General features: G+C 40.8%; 1 protein-coding gene across 2 annotated transcripts in view; it reads left to right on the forward strand.

The window, feature by feature from the left end:
- The window catches only part of NKD1 (NKD inhibitor of WNT signaling pathway 1), a 107228-nt gene that overhangs the window by 70761 nt on the left and 15840 nt on the right, over positions 1-20627 (forward strand). Inside the window, exons 5-6 of one of the 2 annotated variants that reach the window (XM_033069742.2) lie at positions 16499-16605; positions 19131-19226. In XM_033069742.2, coding sequence (XP_032925633.1) covers positions 16499-16605; positions 19131-19226 — 203 coding nt within the window. The remainder of the gene's footprint in view (positions 1-16498; positions 16606-19130; positions 19227-20627) is intronic. The other variant, XM_033069743.1, reaches the window with a different exon arrangement.

Below are 20627 nucleotides of genomic sequence, written 5' to 3' on the forward strand. Positions count from 1 at the left end.
ATTTCATTTTCTTTGTCTCATTCTATCTTTCCTTGCCTTTAATTATTTCTTTCTTTGTTGTGCAGCATTATCTTGCATAGCAAATATAATGTTCAATATATAATATTTTCAAACTAGTCAGCAACAAGATTCTTTTTATTAGAGTGTAAAGCCTTCTAGGTAACTGTAATTTCAGTCTTTCAGCAGTTTCACATTATTGCTTCTGATGAGTCTCGTTTGATATGAGCTAGCTGAGTAGTGAAGACCAGATTTAGATACCAGCAGTGGTCGATCCTTTGTGTGCTGTCACCATGGAAGAGCTGTTCTGTGGCATCTTTCCAGCTGGGAGGAAGATGGCATTTGCTCAGGCAAATGCATGCAGGTTGTCAAAGCCTGCTCCTCATCCCTTCTGCTCTCAGATCTCCAGGCTGTGCTTTCCATGCTGGGGACAGTGTTAACCACTTCCTATTTCATTCAGATATTGAAAATCTTATAATTATCAAACAAGACAACAATCATTGTGTTAAAGCATCCTTTTTGTGTATCTTTTTACTTGCATCATACTTTAATCATTGTGCTAGTTAGTACTAGCACAAAATTGTGATATTAGATAAAGTAAAGCTGAAACGTGATTTGAGATCCTTGATAAGGCACAGCTTGAATTCTTGGGTACAAGATGGCAACTCTCATACCTCTTCTCTGCATAGAAATGTTTCCATGGGAAAATGTAATTAATGTTCTAGAACACAGATTGATCTTTCCATCTAAAATAGTTGTTTTATTTTTTGCTGCCTTGTGATCTTTACATGTGTACTGGTATAACACAAGTGCTGCATGACTATACGCTCATGTGTCATAAGATAGTATCAAAATTACCAGCAGCTTCAGAGACAGGGAACTGTAACCCAGAAAATCGTTGGTTAGACTAAGTTCAGACAGGACATGAATGGCAAATACCATGCTCTACCAACTACTGTGCATCAGTGAACACAGACATTTCTCAGATTTGCAAAAAAGGCACAGCAAACACAGTTCCAGTGCCACAGTTCTGGTCAGGGGAATATTAGAGCCTTCTCTCTCAGGAACTCTCTTGGAGAATATATCTGAGTTCTTTAGAAGAGTCTCACTGAAAAGACAAAGTGCCAATAAGAGAAATAATTGAATTCCTTATTTTGTTTTACATAGCCAAGTTCATTACCTTTTTTTTTCCTTCCCTCTCTTTTTTTTTCCCCTCTTAGCTGTCTGAGCACTACAGATAAAAAGAACTCTCTTTGCTGGATTTAACTTCTGTGTTGTTATGTAAAGCTTGATCAAATCCTTTCGTCTTAACAGACTTAACTGGCCAACAGCAAAAGGCTCGGGATTCTGGGATTAAGATTGTATTTGGTAAGAGGACTGGTGCATTAGTGCTTTCTTTTGAACTATACAAAGAACAAAGTAAACATCAAAAGCATTAAGCCATGAGAGCGGATTGTTGACTCAATGTTGCTGCATGACAAGAGGTTAGAACTCAATAGCGGCAACTCTGTTTATTGAGTGCTGTGCAGAAAGAAATGGTTTGACCAGCACTGCCTATTATATCCACCACCTGCCTTTGATTTTGCTGCTGGGCAAGTTGCTAAATTGAAATTTTTGGATTTTCTCTTATGTGGTCAGTTGAGAGACTGATTCCTTAGATAAGAGACACCAATGGAAACCTTAGTCTCATATTACTCTTACTCTGTTTTCCTTCTTTCTCTTTCAGTAATAACACAACAATTGGGTATGCTGGATATAGGTGCTGTAGTGGATTTGTTTTTGCATTTTGCATTCCAGGTGATTTCCCAGTGTGTTTCAGAGCCTTCCACTTGCCAGACTTGGAGTACTTGTGCAATCTTCTGTGGCTGTGTAGGAATGTCTCGTGCTTGAACTTCCTTGTCCCCCAGTTTCTGTACAGGAAGGAAGGATGTGCTTCACATGTAGGGTAAAAGAGCTCCCATTTTCTGTTCCTTGTCCCTAGTTAGAATTCTTGGTTACCAGAACTGAATGGCTGAGGGCAGCTCTGGAAGAAGTCACAAAAACTAGCAGAGACATTAGGAGATGAAATGGCAGGCAGGAATTGAGTGCAGGATGAAACAGCAAGTCACTCTTCAGCCATGGGGACAAGCAGGGGACTCAGAAAGACAGATCTGCTATTTGTATGCTCAATAACGACATCCCAGTTCTCCCTCAACTCTTCTACACATAAGTAAGCTGCTAATGAATTGTTCGAGAGTCCTGCTCTTGTTTTCCAGAACTTTTTTCACCTCCTTTCCCTGGACCATTTCAGAAATGTTTGCAGCTAAAACCTGTAGACCAGGAGAGCTTTCTTACCTTGACCGCTCCATGTCTTTCTGAAATGAATTGGGGTTTCTCCATCTTATCACTTGAATATTTAAGAACTTTTCAGAAAGTTCAGCTAAGGAAGGAGCTGATGCAGTCCTCTGATGCAGACTGTTTGTATAAAGGGGTGATTTTTTCCTTGTCCCAGTACGAGCTCTTGGAGCCCCATGGGATACAGCTGCCTTTTGGAGTTCACAGTGATGTCTTGAGCTTCACCTTGATACCTGACCTATTGTCCCAATTATCTATGCAATAATGTGAGCTCTCATGTCACTGCTCTCTTGAAAAGTATGGCCTGTGTATTTCTATTAATCAGAAACCTTGCATCTCTCAAGATCAATCTAGTCCTGTAGCTGTCAGAGGAGCTGCCTCTTACACTGATAGCAATCTGTTCCCTGTTTCATTTGTCATCCGAGGGTGATGTCTTAATTATTATTCTCTCAACAGAAGACTGGAGAAGATCCAAGCCTTCCTGGTGCCTTATCTGAACATGATATCCAAAGCCCTTCTGAAAGCAGTGACAAAGCTTGGCCTCAATCAACAAACCCAATTTTTTATATGTTTCCCAAGATGGATGTATTTAAATCCCTGGATGTAAGATGTTCCCTGTTCTGGTTCCCTGTACCAAAAAGTACAAATTATTCAGGTCATCTTCTTGCCCATTAATATTAGAATGCCCTCCAGCAGAGTTCAAAACCCATGTAGTTGCTGATGAAAAATCTAGCAGATCTGTAAAAGAGCTTCTTGTTGGACTTTTCACATATTTACAAGCCATTATCGAATTTTTAGATCTGCAATTAAAGCATTCTGTATTCAGTGAAGCAGAAAAGTAAATTTTTATATTCTAAACATTGTTATATGTTTTTCAACTTATTAGTGTATGCAGTCTGTCCTTCACATCTTTCTCCCCAGCATCCAGGGAATCTGTGGTCAAGTGGGAGCTGAGGTGTGGTTAGCATGAAGAGCTGTGTTGTTATTTATGACTTTAATAAGAATTGATAAGCTAACAAGGAACCAATAACAAAGAATGACCTGGTGGTTTAGAGCTGCTGATCTTATGACCAGCTCTGACAGGCTGCCTGGAGCCCCCAGCTGCATATGCTTCCCCCTCCCCACTGATCCCAGACATCCCAGTGATGGGAACACGGCTTCCAGGGGGGCTTCCCTTTGCTGGGGCTGCAGCAGCAGGGGAGCATCCTTCCCCAGTGCACCTCACCTGTGTGAGCTTACTCCCTTTCCTCTGTGTCTCCATTCAGGGAAGACTCAGTGAAGACTTTAGTTACTGGAGTTTTCTGTAAAATTAGTAATTGGAAGAGTGTTTGTTGGGTTGTCAGCTCAGAGGAAGGGTGATAAGGCATCATACTTGGGCCCAAATTGTTTATAAACTTGTCAGCAAAGGAAAACTTGAACAAGCATTTTATCTAGTTTTAGCCAACTGTCTACTTGCCTGGGGACACTTTTTACTACACTTTGTTAATTTCTTAACTCTAATAAATTAATGTATTGTTCTAAGCTGAGCTGTGAATAGGTAATAAAAGGCAGTAATTACAAATTACATTCCTCTCCCTAGTTAATTCAGTTATAACAGTTATTAATTTTCTAAAGCTTAAATAATTTCTGTATTTTAAACACATGAAATTCCTGTGTATTTATAGAAAAGGCATAGGTTGTATCTTGCACACAGGCAAATTTTCTTTATGTTGGCACCACTGTTATTACCTGTATGGTACTATTGATGCCAGCTTGGTTCTTTGCAGAAAATGATTTTCCCTTCTCTCTCAGGTTCGTAAAGAGAATACCTGTTTATACCTGACACTGCACATAGAGTGTTAATAATTCTACCTTAAAAGTGCTCTTGTGGTCAGCCTTCTGGGATGTTATATGGGAACTCTGCATTTTAATGACTTGTTGCTAATCCTATGCACTTACCATAGATTTGCTCCGCATGAGCATATGCTATGTGATCACCTCAGACTGCTGATCACTTGCTCACTGGCTGTACTTTTTTCAGCTCCCGAGAGGTTTCTGCTGTATCCTTTCCTACTACTCAATATGACATGGAACAACTCTGAAAAAGGTCTTTGGCCACAGGGTGACCCACTGGCAGCAGGCAGAGTGTGTGACAGGTCCTGCTGGGGCTGGCAGCTGATAAGCTGGTTACTGTGGGCTGGAAGGAGCAGCGGGGGACGTGGGGTGTGGGGAGGAAGGAGCAGGGGAGAGTGCCAAGAGAAAACTGCTTAGTTTGGCAGTTAGAATAAAAGTCACCAAAGAACATGAGACTGGTAGGATTAGCAGAAGTTTTCCTGTGGTTGTGCACAGATCCAGGAAATTATAAGAAGCAGGTAGGCTGCTTGCCATGAGTGGGAGGAAAATCTTACGGCATGAGGCCCTTTAAAAAAAAAATTAAAAAAATATAAAATTGTACAAGTGTTTCTTAACATTAGCTGTTCCAGTTGAGGGGGGTTGGTATTTGGATCAGAAGCTTTTACTTCTGGAGCTGCTGTTTCAAGTGCAGCCAGGTCAGTAGTGATGAAAGACTGTTGCCATCCAACGGTTGCCCATGGCCTGTGTGTAATGAGTTAGTGGTCTCCAGGTGTTTCCAAATGAACCTTTACAGTGTGTCTAACAGCTCCCACCCATGTTGGCAAGCAGAGCACAGACAGGCAGTGAAAAGTGGGCTGTTAGGACACCTCAGAGGGTGAGTTTTCCTCCTCACACTGCATGTGCTCTCCTGCCCATGTCCTGCGTGCTCCCTGCATGGAGTGTGTCACTCTCTTTAGCTGACCCCACCAGCTGGTGCTGGTGCTGCCTAACAGGCTGGGATAGATGATGGGTTTTGTCCATGGTTTGAGACTGTTCTGGGTTATGATGCTCTGCATTAGACTGGGAAGACCATACCTGCTATAAGCAGTAGTTTCACATTGATCTCTGTGTTCAGATCATTCTACACAGCTGGACAGTTGTTACATTGAACACAGGCACTTTGCATGTTTGGTTCAGGAGCAGCATAGCAAGGCTGAGAATGAGCTTGGGATTTTCTGCAACCATGTGTGTCCCTTAGAATATGATGGAGTTTTAAAGTACAGTACACAAGAAAGCCTTCCAAACTTCCTAGTGGTCTATACTCTTTATGATAGCTGAAGAAAGCCAAATGTTAGTAGGGGAGTGAACAAGCACCTCAAAAAAAGCAAAGAATTTATCCTTAATGAATATCTTAAATATGGAAAGCTTTAAAATAATATTATGTGCATGGTATTTATTTTTTCATGGTCTTTCCATTTATCTAAGACTGGCAACTTTGCCTTCTGCAGTGGAGAAGCTAATGCTCTTCCCAAGTGGTCATTTAAAAAATAATCAATTAACAATTGATCTCAGCTCTGGGGTAGTCATGAACTAGTTTGCTAGGAGACAAAATGTCACCTGTTGTAAAATCTATGTCTACAGCTCTCTCAAGCTGCTTCTCTCATAGCGTGTGAGAGCCAGACCATCAGGGTGCATGTGGGAAGCAGAAGAACCAAAGGCCAAAATGGTGTAGCTCAGGGAGATCTCATCAAAGGCAGGAGGGCTCCTGGATTTGCCTTTGGCATCCCAGAGGTGAGCAAGGCATTGTGCTGGATGTCAGGCAGCACTGTCAGCACCCACAAGGGGTTGCTCATGTCAGTGAGTGAAGCTCAGGGGAAGGTACCCAGTAGCAGGACTGAGATTTGTGCCAGGGATGTGGGGTTAGTGGTGTGTCCATGCAGCCTGAAAGGGCTGTGCCCCAGTGCTGTGTGCTCACTGCCTGGGTGAGCTGCTGCCTGGGGTTGTCCTGGGTCACAGCCCCCCAGTGCAGAGCCAGGCAGGCTGTGCCCAGCCCTGCCCCAGCTGCCCACCCTGTGGGCACACCTGGCAAAACCTGAGCCCTGCCTGGGGCTGTCCTGCTCTCCTGCGTGGGCACTGCTGGGCACCAGCTGAGCTGTGCCTGGGCAGAGCTGGGCTGGGGTTACCTGTAAGAGGGCACAGATAGAGCTGCATTACTGTACCTGGGCAGCAGCATGATCATGTACTTAACTTTGCCCCAGGACATCCACCACCAAGAACAAAGAATGAAATATGGGAACAAGTCAGGAGTTTGAAAACAATCTCTCTGGAAACATGATAAATACCAGTGGTTTCATTTATTCTACTTGAACAAAGGTCCTTTTCTACTTTAATTTCCCAGCAACGATTATTACCAGTTATTTTTCTTGTAGCTTTGACCACAGTTCATGGAGGTTTTATTAAACATGTTTTTGAAAAGTGATTCAAAATGCCATTCTTCTTTGACTCTCTTGTGACTCTCTCTTATTTTCTTTTTTTTTTTTCTACTTTTTTTATTTTTTTTATCCATGTGAAGCTAGTGCATATTTCCAGTCAAAGATTTTGGACTAGATAACACTCTCATGCTGGTGTTCCTATTATTATTTCATTTTTTTTCCCTTATAATTGAAAGAACTTTTAGCCTTTGATATTTCAGAAGACAACATATATGTTTCACATCCCTCGCCTTTACATGAAACACTGCACGCATTTTTAGCTCATTTTTTGGAAACCTTGAACATTGGATTTAATAGGCAATATGTCCTGCTGTAACTCCCAAATATTCCTGATGTTGCAAATTTTCTTGTGTTTCACTGACCTGTGCCAGAGCCAGCAACTGAGCTCGAGTGCTGCCTTTGCTGGGCTTTGGCAGCTTTCTGCAGAGGGTTTGTTTAGATCCATGTGTGTGATTCTGTCAGTGCCTTCTCCCCTGCCCATAGGGATTTCATATCTTGGAGTGTCTCGTGTGGACACACATTATGACAGGACTGAATTCTTGCATTCTGGGGCTGAGTTTAGGAGCAGTTGTTTTATGCAGATGGCCTGCTGATGGATGCAGGGTTAGGCAGAAGCCGGAGCCTGGGCTGCTCAGTTCAGCCACCAGTCCCTCTGAGCCCTGCAAACACGGCTGGCTAGGTGCAGAGTGTGCAACATTTCCATGACAAGCATGTTGCTTTGCCAGTTGCTGTTCCAAATTCAAAGTGTGTATCAGTCAGGGTGCTTTTGTGTGTTTCAACTCCACTTCTGCTGCAGTAGCTACAGAAACCCAAAGTTTTACCTCACCAGGCAGAACAAGTGCCCTTTGTTACCTAGACAGATTACAGGTTTTTCTAAAGTCTGCTCTTCATAAAAGCCCAGCTTGAACAGTGGAAATTCTGACTTGCCTCAGATACTGAGGAGACTTTTATAGTTTCAAGTAGCTCCAGGGTTATATTTTAAAAGTTGAATTTCATCACATGTTTCAAGTTTGGTGGAAAAAAAAAAGGCATGATATTTTTAGCAGAAAAAAGTCCCCCCACACCTTTTTTCTTAACAGATGTTTCATCTCAATCATATCCAAACCTCAAAGCACAAGTAGCAGTCAGCCTTATTCTCCTGTGGAGAAAAAGATAAAATGTCATTTGTTTGGAAGACAAGCTTTTTTTTTGTAACCACAACTAGTTTGTGAGTAAAAGCAAATAATAAATGCAGCACTGTGGGGTTGTGGAAATGAACCTGAAGCAACATTTCTGCTCTTGAAAGAGCTTGGAGTCCAGCCGCTCTTGTTAGATGGAAAGTCCCAACCCCCAGTCTACAGAAAAGAAAAAAAAATAAAGCTACCAGCAATCAGCTTTTTCTTGCTTTATAAATCTGATCCAGCAATCCAGGTCCTTTCACCAATAAACTACGTCATCCAGAGTTCTCAACTTTGTACCAAAAAGGATTTTAAACTCTAAAGGTAACAGAAAGAGAGGAAAGGAATAGTAGTTGTAAGCCAAAATGTCCAGAAGTAAAAGCACTGCTACCCAAGGAATTTTGAGAGGGCTCTGGAGGAGTGGAGAGCATTTCTGTGCCTGGCAGCCAGGGCTGCACTCAGGGCTCTGAGCTGGCATGGGAGCTGCCGAGGGAAGCCAAGGCAGCCCTGGATTCTTGTGCAGGAAAGATATTTTTAGGAGGGAGTTAGAGTCCATCCTAAGGATGTGGAGGCATAAAGCTGAAGTTTGGTTCTGTGTAGTCTGCAGGCTTCAGGTGGTTGGGTCAAGCCTTGATGAAATGTATTTCTCTGCATGTTTAGCAGTATGTGGTGTATCATCTCAGTACCATTCCTCACCCATGCATAAATATGAGAAGGGAAAGAGACATATGTGCACATCTATGTGCTGGACTACTATTAGTCACAAGAATGCTTTTCTCTTGTCATTTAGGGAATCAGTCTCCATTCTCCTTCTCCCCAGAGTAATATGTATGGCTGTGAGGATGGGAACACTGAACCTACTACTGAATATTAACTATTAAAGAGTTGTCAGATCTGTAACAATTCATCACAGCCAAAATAATGTTACAGCACAGGTCGACAACATTGCTCTCTATAGAAGGTTAGTTCTGTGAGGGTCAGAGTGACATTCATCCTCACGGGAAGCAATTCTGATGAATTGAAAATCACAGTTCAGGTACCTTTAGAGGCCCTGTTATCACAGCAAAGGTGGTAGAAACACATTTTTCTTATTGAACATCTAAGTTAGATGGGAGCGAGTTAATATCAAAGCCTACATTATTAATAACATTACCTACTCAGTCTTCATTTGAATAAAGGGTTATGCAGGGCTGGGTTCTTTTCTTCTTTCTCTTCCCTTGTGAATCTCAGGGGGAAAAAGTCCAAAGAGACAAAGGCAAAGGAAATTTAGGATAGAAAATCTTGTGTGAACATGCATGCCTGCGACTTACACCGAGAATGGCTTTTTAAAAAGCAAAATTGTTACCAGTTACTAACCAAAATCAGTGTAGGACCAGCTTTAGACAAGAGAGGTCTTTTTTCTTTTAAGTCACAAGTGATCAGTTGATGTCCCCATCTGTCCCTGTTCAGTGACAGAATTCAACACTTCACAGGCCCATGCAGAGCCCCAGGGACATTCAGTGCTGTAAGAAAGTGGTAAGTGGTCCATATGACACTGACAGCTTTCACTTCAGGAACACTTACCCATGTTAAATGACACAACAGGCTGCATTCTGTTCCTGTGGATTTTGGTATGTCCACTGATCAAATAAAAATCTTCTACAGGTATCATCCTGAACTATTCTGACCAAAACTTACGGAGATTCTTCTCTGTTTCATCTTCCCCTCCTTTCTCTTTTCTTTTTTTTTTTTAAAGATAGGGGTGGCGAATGAGAAATTATCTTCTTTGATCTCCAATGAGGAAGGAAAAAAAAAAGACTGTTCTGTTCAGGCTTTTGGCTAACACAACAAACAGTGTTTAAAATTTAACTTTGCTTAATTAATTAGTAATTCTGTTTAGTGCTGTCTGATCTTCATCCAAAAGGTATCTTGAAGCTTGAGAACTGAACATCAAAGTGTTTTGGGTGAAGATGGTCAAGTAAGGCATTTAATCTGGCAGTTTCTGTTGATGAAACACAGCCAGTTGAGGAACTAATTGGAAAAGGGAATCATAATCTGGCAAAATTCAGCAAACTCCCTCCCTTTAGCAAACTGACTCCAGAGAGAGTGTGAGAAATCTAGATTTAGTGTTTATGCATGTATGAGTTACACCCTGGCTAGCAGAGAGAGACCATATTGTCTTTTGTATCTGCATCTTTAGTATGAAACTTTTTTTGTAAGGAAAGAGCAAAAAAATCCACCCATCATAATAGCAAAAAAAAAATCTAAAACGAAAACCCAAAACAGCAAACCAAAAAAGCCAGACCTAGATAGAAACCTGTGAATCTGCATCAAAGTTAGGAACTATTTCTACTTAGAAATGTCAAATTATTTGGATTGACAAAAGGAATTGAGCCTTTAAGGGAGGTGGTGTTGCAGACCTGTGAGTTTGACTAAATTTTATTCTATTCTCTGAATTCTTGAGTAAATTTCAGTTTAGCCATTCCTCACTGTCCTAGTAGTGTCTTGTCAGTTAGAAGCATGCCTGAATATTTCAAACATATTTTGGTTGTCTGTTTTTGTTGGGGTTTGTTTTGTTGGGGTTTTTTTAATTTTTTTTTTTTTTTTCTTTTTTTTGCACGTTGTCACAAGGTCTGAGTCACTACCCCTCTGCTCTGTCTCCTCCTGGTCAGGTGCTGGCAGGAGGTCTTGTGACACTGTGGCTTTATTTTCCCCTATGGTGTGCAATTGAGCCTTTAATTTGTGCTGTGATTGTCAATAAGAAACAACAACATAGAGGAAAATGGGTTCTCTCCATATTTTCAGGTTGAAATACCCATCCCAGATTAGTAGGAGGCACTGCTAGTACAGCTTCCTCTAAATTTGTTTTGACTTGTCCCACTGGATGTAAAATGGACAATTAATTTCCCTACAATACGTTTCAGAGAAGGCAGCTTGATCTTTGTTGTTTTGAAGGGTGTGTCTAATTCATCAGCTTCAGCTTTCAGTCAGGGAAAGCTAAATATGTGCTTCTGGCAGTGACCCAGGACCAGCCTGTTTCTCTGTGCTTGTTCTGGTGGCTGTGGAACAGGAATATTCTCCCTGATCCCACTGTCCCTGTGTTCCTTTGCCACTGGAGAAGAGGGCCTTTGCTCAAGCAAAGTTATCTCCATCAGGGATAGATTTCAATCAAATCAGGGCAATAAAACAACGTGTGTTTAATGGGGGTGATGTTTCTTAATCCATGGCCTCCAGGAGAAATTAAAAGTGAAATCTGAATGTGAATGTAATTGCTAATTTAAGGACTTCTCCTCAATTTAGGCTTTCAAACGTGGTTGTTATTGCTCTGGTTGTTGCGCAGTCAGTGAGGAATGTCAGTAATGTTTGTCAAACCTGATTTGCAATGAGAAAAATGTTGGCAGAACCAGATAACTTAGACATCAGAGACCTCAGATAAAACAGTGAAATTAATTCTCTTTCTATCCCTTTGGTTCTCATAGTCTTCAAGACCTGCTGCATCTGCTAGGTCTGTAAATTGGAAGGGAAACCCTGACCCTGTGGATGTCCATAGGAATTTTTCTACTGAGCTTGGCCAGCTCAATTCCACCAGCTGAAGTTCAATTTGACTTGTTATAGAAGTGCTTATGACTTCCCCTCCTTGTCTTAATAGGTAATTTTTAAATTTTGCTTTCCCTACTCCCCCACGTGTCTCAGATTCTAGTGTGTGGTTTGTTGTTCTTTTCCCCATGTATAGATAATTCTGTCCCTTTGCTTCTGGTCGTAGTTTTAAAGAATTGCTGTGGACTCCAGTCTATCCAAAATGAGAGGAAGTCTAATAATATCTCACTTCAGAGGTTTGGTTTCATGTATGGCAGGTGCTGAATTCCATAGGCGGCATTTCTGTCAATTCTCTAATTTTACCTTTGCTCTGGTTTCTCCCAGTAATGACCCTGACATTAAGATAGGGTAAAGACATTACTGCTAATGTCCAGTCATAATTCACCACTGTGGAAATGCACAGCTTCTCCCCTAGTTCTGCTTTTTGAATTAAGGTGATACAACAATCACATACCTTTTGGAATGGCTGTCCTTCCAAAGAGGTTCTGAAGGTGTTTGTCTATTTAGCCTGAGTTCTCCTAACTGCTGTGCAAAATTTGGAGTTGGTAGCCTAGACTTTGACATTCAGCAGAGTTGGACCCTTTGATTCTAGGCTCAAGATCCTGTCAATCCATCTGACTAAAATGCAAAGTGTGGTTGAAAATTAGAGTGAAGCTGTCCTTACTTTGAGCAGGCAGATCTTTTGACAAAGCACATGGTCCTTTGCTGGAATGAGCCTTTCAGAAATGTGGAATGACATGCCACCTGAGTGAGCGTGGAAGTTTCAACAGTCACTTTTCCACCTGAGTGCAGCTCTGTTTTGATGTTTTCTTTTTCCTCCCTTATTGTCAGATGCAGGATAAAGGCAAAAGAAAAATATTTTGTCTGTCTGAAGCTTGCTATTCTAACCTCATTCAATACACAGAGCACAGCAATCAGTTTACCTCATTTCTGGGATATTTTGGTGATTCCTAAGGAGCATTTTGAATTATTACCCCCTTTCCTTAAGAATGAAAAAAAAAAAACCCAAACCCTGAAAAAAAGGCTTTATTCTTCTGGGACGAGTCTTAATATTTTTAAACTGGTGTTCATTCTCTCACTCTTTTCCTCCCCCACTTCAATTATGAGCAATTGGGTGGTAGTAATTAGCAATTGTAGAGAGAAACATCTGCTAGTACACTTAAGCCAGTCAGTTTGTTTTTTGTGAAAGAATGGTATTTCACAATTTTTCCAAGTTAATATTTTTCCTTTATTGTCTTTCCAATTTCAAATATTGTCCAGACGCATTTTTATAGTGTCTTAAGGTTATAGAAGTGAATACAAGACCATTAATAATGAGCAAGAAAAGAACATAATAAAGAAAACATATGCAATATTTCAATTCATGAAACATTCTGTTGGGGAACATTGTTTTTGAGAGCATATGGTTATTCCCATGAGAAGCAATGCATATACTTTTTTTTCCTTCCAGTTGTGGATTCCCACAACAAGGGTATGTTTCTCTGTGTATTTGTCTGTGGAGCATGTTCTTTTTGTCAGGACTTGTTATCTGAGCAGGGAGGTAGGTAAGTATTTTTGCACAGATGATGCATTGTATGCAGACCTATTTCTGATGACCTAGACTTTGGAAACACAAGTCTATTAATTCTCCACACTCCTTTGAGATAGCTATCTTGTCTGGTCTGGTTTAATATCATTGGCAGAGCTGAAAGGAAGTTCACATTGTGAATATATCTGAACCTTGGCATGTGGCTCACTGGTGGATCTCTGTTTACAGGCTGCCAGTTTTAACTGTCCCAAGCAGACATTCTCATTTTATTTATAAGTAGGCTCTGCATGTGTTTGTATCCCTCATGAAATTGAGCACATGTCAATAGTCAAAACTAAGTATAGCAGCAAGATACCAAAGACTTCTCCTTCTCTTCTCAGACAAAACAGTATGTATTTTAAAATGTTCACTGGGTTTGGATAAGGCACATGGGGATATATGCACAGACACATTATTTGATCACTCGTAAATACTATTTTAGTATCTCCATATTGCCCTTTAAAGTTTCCTCAGTTAGATTTCATTTTTCTTTGCTGAATGGAACTTGACATCAGGATGAGATCACCAGATTTCCCCATTTCATCTGAGCTCCAAAATGAGTAACTGATTTCAAAGGATAATTCCCTGGAGCAGCAAGGCCAGTAAGTTCTTCAGATCAAAGGTCAGCAAAGCTCAAAGAGGATAATTTCTGGCAAACAGTATTTAAAGTCTCCCAAGGAGTGTACTGCAAGATGTATTCCCTCCTTCCCCAATAGTTGAACCCTTGTTTTTTGAGAAGGCTAATTTGTCAGTGCACGTTTTTTCCTCTGTTACATAAATTATACATTAAAGTGAAAGCTTCCTGTGTGAGCACATGAACTGTACATCCAGAAGGGTTGTTAAATGTGCCAGGGGAAGGGCTGTTTCTGGCAGCAGGAGTAACTCTGTGCTGCTCCTCTCTGAAGCACCTGGTGGACTGGGGAACTCTGGTGCTCTATGCTTGTGCCAGAGGCTTTCAGCACAGTGCAGGAGCATGGTGGTGGGAAGGTGGGAATGCTGTGTAAGACACTTTGTTTTGACTGAACACCCAACAAAGGGCACTGTGGCAGGGAATAGTTGCCTCACAGTGCAAGATCTCCTCACAGTGCTATGCCTAGTGCAGTCTGCCATGCCACTGTCATTTGGGATGCTGACCCTCAGCACATAAAAGACCACTGTAGAAGTCTTTTGACTGTCATGTACTTCTAAGCATTTAAAAGAATGAATGATAAAAGGAGTAGATATTTTTTTTCCAAATGGCTATTCACTGTCCCAAAGAAGCTATGGGTCATACCAGCCCAACTTTCATTTATTTCACATTCCCTAGAGCAAGACTGGGAGGGATTGCAAAAGGCTCTTTTACAGAAGTTTTTATCAGGTTCTAACTGTGCATGTGTAGCAATCACTGGTACAGAGGAGGCACTGAAGATCCAGAGGTGTGTCTAATAGCCATGAAGAACCACTATCAGTGTAACTGTTCTTGTTATTAAGGCCCAGCTTACCTTTTCCTTCCTTGTTGATATTAGAATGAAGCAACAAAGCTTGACTGAAGTAGACAAACAAATGTTGTCTTTTGCTGTATGGGGGTCTTTTTGTGACCTTAACTTTGAACTTCTAGGAATGTGGAGTTGTATTTATGGGTAAAGTGAGTATAAAGCAAAGGCACTTTGTCAGATATAATTTAAAGTTATTATTGGAAATAATACTTATTTTAATACTTGTCTTACCTGTGATAAACACTATACAAAAACCTCCTAAGAAACAATCCCTGCTTGTTCAATAACACCGGCTTAAAAGAATCGGGGAAGAAACTGCTGTGAAACTGCTTTGTCTTCCTTTGTCTGACCTTCCTACTTAGCTTATATTTGGTATAAGGAATCCTAACATGATTTGGAGTAGAAATCAAAGTATGTCAACATGTCAGTATGTGTACAATAAACACTATTGCATCAGTGTAATGCAAATTATGTGTGTGTAACATCAAAACCACCAGTAAGTATCAGACAGGAAATTCCCAAGGTCAGCATTTCTACTTTATTCCCTTTTCTTTACTGTACATCCATCTTATATAGCATACCACAGTTTTGAAAACAAACAAACAAAAGTAATAGAATAATGTTATATTTAAACAAATAAAGGAGACTGTGGTATGTATTGCAGTGTGACAATGTGAATGTTGGGGCAGAAATCCTCTGGAATTTCTGAGAGTATAAAGCTATGGTAATGGGATTTGTAAGAGCTTTTCTGTGGGTTTTTTATTTTGTTTGTTTGGTCTTGTTTTTTGGATGTTGTTGTTGATTGGTTGTTTTCTTGAGGCTTATTTTTCTATTTTAAACATGAAGGAAAGTCCTGGAAGATGGCTAATAGAATATCTTAACTTCTAGCACGTTAGTGACTTGGTTTCCTGTAAGAATGGTTGGGAGGCAGCTCAGCAGTGTGGCACACCAGTAAAGAGAGACAGTAAACCCAGTTTGAAATGGGTCACCTTGAACTGGAGGGAACCATCATGTCACCTTTTTTGTATGGAATCTGTCTCGATTGAACTGGCCCTTAATGAGATGCTACTGCCAAAGGCATCCCCAGGAAACAGTTCCTAATATAGCTTTAGGATAAAGGCTTTGGGTAGATGCAAATGCTGCAGTGCAAGAGAGGAAAATGCTGACTTTAGGACCTGTGTTTTTGCAATTTTGCTGGGTTTTGGGGAGTTGGAAGGATCGCTGCTATATGTAATGGAGTATGGGTATAACATTGGCAGAGGTGTGTGGATGTGTTAAAAGTCACGTCTAAAGTCTGAGAGTAGAGTTAAAAAGTCTTTGTATATTTTCATAATGCTAATGAAGACAGAATTAGTTTTCTTCAGATATAGGGTTTCATCATGTGCAAGGCTGAATGCCCTTACAGAAACCAAAGGAACAGCTATTAAGTTCCAGGCATTTGTCTTTTAATCCACATGAGAAGTGTTTATTTTTCTGTTATATATCTGATATATGTTATGTTGTGATATATTAATATTGATGCTCTATATGAGTTTTATTGATTTATGCAAGTGCCTGATGTTTTAACTTGAAACTCGAGTGAAATATGCTATTTCATGCATATTGAAAAAATGCAGCTTAACCTTTTTGGCAGGTAGTGTTACCTTCTTGGAAGGCATGAAGCTTTGTGTGTGTTTGAAGAGTGAAACTGGAACAGAATGAGGGCTTTATTTCAGCTTCATTACTTCACTCACTGCTGGTGAATGTGATGGGTTTTTGCAATATGTCAGAAACTTTCAATATTTTGCAAATTATTCAACTTATTTGCAGTAACAGTTCTGCTATTTTATATTCTCATAATACTGTGTTTGAACTTCCTGTGACTCTAGTGATGTTTCTAGGAGAGGTTGTGTACTGAAAGCTGTTGGTAGATTGTCTGCTGAAATTATCCCAGATGTGTAGTGAACACAAAAGCAAATCAAGTATAATGATCCTCTCATACAAGTTTGCTGATACCAATTTCACCCTAAATATAAAGACAGATTTGCAAATATGAGACTGCTTTGACATTTCCTTATAAGCATTTTTTCTTAAATATGCTTTTCGCAGTGGCTTTGCCTCCAGAGAAGACAGATGGAGTTTGCAGCGGAGATGAAAAGAAAGCAGAAAAAGAAAGTGACACACGCACAAGTTCCAAGAAGCAACTGAAATTTGAAGTAAGTCCTTTGTATTTTAAAGTTTCACTGTACTGACATAATTATGGTAGAAAAATAACCTGTGGACCTAATAGTGTCATCTGATGCATGTTTATTGCTCCCAATGTTTGTAGTGGGTACAGGAGGCATCAGAACTGGCACAAATCAGTGCCTTACTCTGGGTACTCCATATGAGGTGATTAGTGACACTTATTTCCAGGTTTGGAGGGAATCAAATAATGATTATTTCTCTGCAGGATCTGAAATGCATAGTAAGAGGAAACTTTCAGTTTAACCCTTTATCTATAAAGCCAACTATCATATTATCAAATCTTTAGATTGACTTTCATGGACTATTGCACTTGGTTAAATCTGCCTAATGTAAAAGATGCCTGTGACAGCTTCTGCAATGATTGATCTTCTGTGCCCAGGTCTCCAAAGTGAAATAACCCTGACCTGCTACGTGGGAAATCCATCTGATCACCTGGCAAAGGAGAGGCAGGATGATGAGTTCTATGGGCTATTTCCTTATAGACTTGCAAACATCATATAACTGTCAGACATTGTGTGTAGTTGGCAGATTTTGCTTCTGTAGGGAGTGTTTTCATAAATATGAGTATGGAAACATGCAGTCACCCAGCTAGTGGGTTGTTTGTCTTGATGAGGAGGAAGATATTCTGGCACCAGCAAAAACCAGCACAAATATTCATCTCTGCACTCCAGCAGATATGGCAAACATCTGCCTTTTGGTGCTGTCATCCTAAGTAATGACCTTTGTCTTTCTTTCTTTGATTGATGTTTAAAAGACCATGCAGGCACCTTGCATTGTGGCTGGAGTGTTCTTTTCCTGGTACAGTCTGGTACAATTTTTGTTGTTATTGTTTTAAAGCAGATTAGGGGGAGGTTTCCCATGGGTAGTTCAGATGTTCCTTGTGTGCCTTCTGGGGAGGCGACTTTTCTTCTTTTTTTAAAAATTTTTTTCTCCCCTTGCACAGCTATAACTCTTTCTAGGCCCATTTCATATTCTGTCTCTAGTACCAGACTTTTGCAGACAGGAAAGGCATGATGAATTGCAATTAACAGTGCCCTGACATTTGAACGTTGGAGGACACCTGTCAACATGGCTGGTGCCAGAGTAGCTGGAGCTGCACTGTACCAGCAAAGCTGCGTTTGTTCCCAAGTAGTTCTTGGCATGCCATAAAGGTTAGCACTTGGTTCTAGGCACCGTGACTAATGCAGGGAAGGTTTCCATGGCTCTTAACTAAGCAGAGACATCCTCACATAAAGATGTTATGTTAGGCAATGTGGGACAGGGAAGTATTAATGTGTGGCAAGAAACCAAGTATTGATATTTTTTTCCCCTTGTTCTACAAATGAAAGTTTTCCAGCAATGTAAGCTGGGAGCCCAGAGGCTGGTAAATGCTTCGAAGTATGAAAGAATCAGAAACGCAAGTGTTGCGACAAGAGGTCTAAATCTGAGGTGAAAGTGATTTGGCTTTTAAAGGTGCCGGGAATGTTTATGTAACACGAAGCTGTGTTTCCACAGTGGAGTGTGGGGCACTTGGCAGCTCTCAGCCGGGCTTGTTACGACTGAGAGGAGGCTGCTTTGAACTCGGCAGGGGCCAGGGTGCCCAGGATGCTGCGGGGAATTGGTTTCAAGTCAGAAGATCAACCAGGTGTTTTGAGGTCTATCATGCTGAAGCTATTTGGGGCTGTTTATTTTACTTGCATACAGTGACTTTCATTTTAATTGCACTGTAACTCTCTGTTTTGCCTTTGTGTGGCTCTGGATAATTCTGATTGCACAGGGCTTGAGAGACAGCAAATGATTTGCACCCAGGTGACTGGAGTCAGTCAGAGTGCATCCTTTGTTCTTGGTTTTGGTTTGAGCATTTTTTTCCCCTTTAACAAATTGATTCTTTCAGGCTTTCCACAGATCACATTCTCTGTAACAGAAGCATAGTTAAAACAAGGAGCAGGCACTACTCCCAGGTTGTTCTTGCCAGTTCCAAGGCAGGCTCTGTTTCAGGAGCTTCAGTGGCATGATGTTGTACTGCACTAACTCTGACAACCTTTGCCTGTCAAAAATATCTGTGTCGAGGACACCAGGCACCAGGTCTCTCTGGTGGGGATTTGTGTCCACACTGCATTAATCCTTGCTCCTGGCCCTGTGGTGTGCCACCTGCTTCTGTGAGTCTGCTTCTGTTGTCTTCCTCTTCCTGAGTTAAGCACAAGTTCTCCTTCTCACAATCTAACCATGTTTCAAGAGCTTCAGGGAATAGTATTCTTGCACCTTTTCCTGTTTTCTACAGTGTAGTAGAAAGCAAGTAGTGAATTCCCTGAGGTGTAGCCCAGAGAGTCAGGAGTGTTGTGTGATTATGGTGGGACCTCTTCGCTGTGGTGGACAGAGGCGTCTCCAGGACATGTCCTGAGAGCTCCCCACGAGGGAGGGAGCAAGGAAGAAAGCAAGCAGCCTCCTACAGAGAGCTCCTCTGCAAACAGGCCTTTTGCTTTAGGTAATCAGCTGCTCTTTGCATGTTTCTTAGGAATTGCAATGTGATGTATCTGTAGAGGAAGATAACAGGCAAGAATGGACCTTCACACTGTATGACTTTGATAACAACGGAAGAGTCACACGTGAGGTAAGCAAAGTACAGCTGCCCCTTTCTGTGCAGGGCTTCCAACAAGAGAAGTGTTTTATAACAGGAACATTTTCTCTGCTATGAAGTAGAGGTGTCCTGCCAACTTAAACAGCAGTTTCCATGGACCCTTCCCTCCTAGGAACAATCCCACCAGTAGTTTACTGTTTCCAGATCTACTGTACCGTTTTTTAAGCTGGTTGTTGTTTAATACCTGAGATTAGCCTTTAAAAAATAGTACTGGCATTTGAGGAGGAAAAATATCTGAAACAACTGAACAACTAAACACATTGTCAAAATAAACCCCTGCAAATGTATATTGTTCTGGCTTCTTTCCTGCTTTTCAGAGTTAAGCTAACCAAATAGCAAGGTTGCTTGCTGACATTCTTTCCAACAGTACTAACTATACCCTTCTATTGTTTTCATGAATATTGAGCTGATCTCTGCTTTTCCCCTCCAAGTATAAATAACACTGATGATGTTCTCTGGAGGACCATAAAGAATGACTGTCAAAGCATACCTGTGTGTATTTTTTATTATCAGGATGTCTTCAAGCCAAATAAGAGGATGTATAGATTAGGATATAGTCCTTTTTGAGAACTATTTCTGCCCAAATTAAATAATACTTCGTCTAGAAGGATGTCTTTTACTTGGGATTTATGCTATGTGCTGTCATTGATTTTTGTGATGTGTGCTTTCTGGCTCCCATGCCTTTAGATAATCAACTGGAAAGGTTTTTTCTATCTTAGATGTAATGCTGGTGCCTGTGACAATTGCTAAAAACTGTTTGAAAGCCAAAGGGCAAATACTGAAAGTGTAGTGGCCTTAGACACCAACTGAGGGCAGAATATTTTTCTGTAAGTCTGAAACAAATTTCTTTTGATGTTGCCAAATGTGGTGACTGTTCAGGGTTTTTAACATGAACATCATTACAAAGCTTTTTTTATTGTCTCTACTCTGATAATGCTTTGAATAGTTGAGTGAAATCTGTGCCCCTCACCCACAAGAACGGGCAGACAAAATGTTACAGGCCAAGCCCAGAGTTTCAAATAGGAAGATGAGATAGAGACGGCAAGAAGGAGGAGTGAGGTGAGGAAGTAGTATTGTATTTGTTAATGTTTGTGGAACAGAGACTAGAAAAATGAAATAGCTTGCTTGAAGTCTCACAAGAACCTAGTGGCAGATTGAATCCAGGTCTTTCAAGACCCAAGGCTAAGTCTTCATTACAAGATTTTTGTGACTCTCAAAAATAGGGGAATAACACACAAAACCCAAACCCACACACATGGGTGTCTTTTACATTCAGGCATGGAATTCTCATTAATGTCAGCGGGGGTTCCATGTGCTGAACATAACGAGAATATGCTTTCAAGTATGTATACAATAATTGCTTGTGATTATGTG

The sequence above is a fragment of the Catharus ustulatus genome, chromosome 11 (assembly GCF_009819885.2).
Source record: "Catharus ustulatus isolate bCatUst1 chromosome 11, bCatUst1.pri.v2, whole genome shotgun sequence".
Lineage (NCBI taxonomy): Eukaryota > Metazoa > Chordata > Aves > Passeriformes > Turdidae > Catharus > Catharus ustulatus.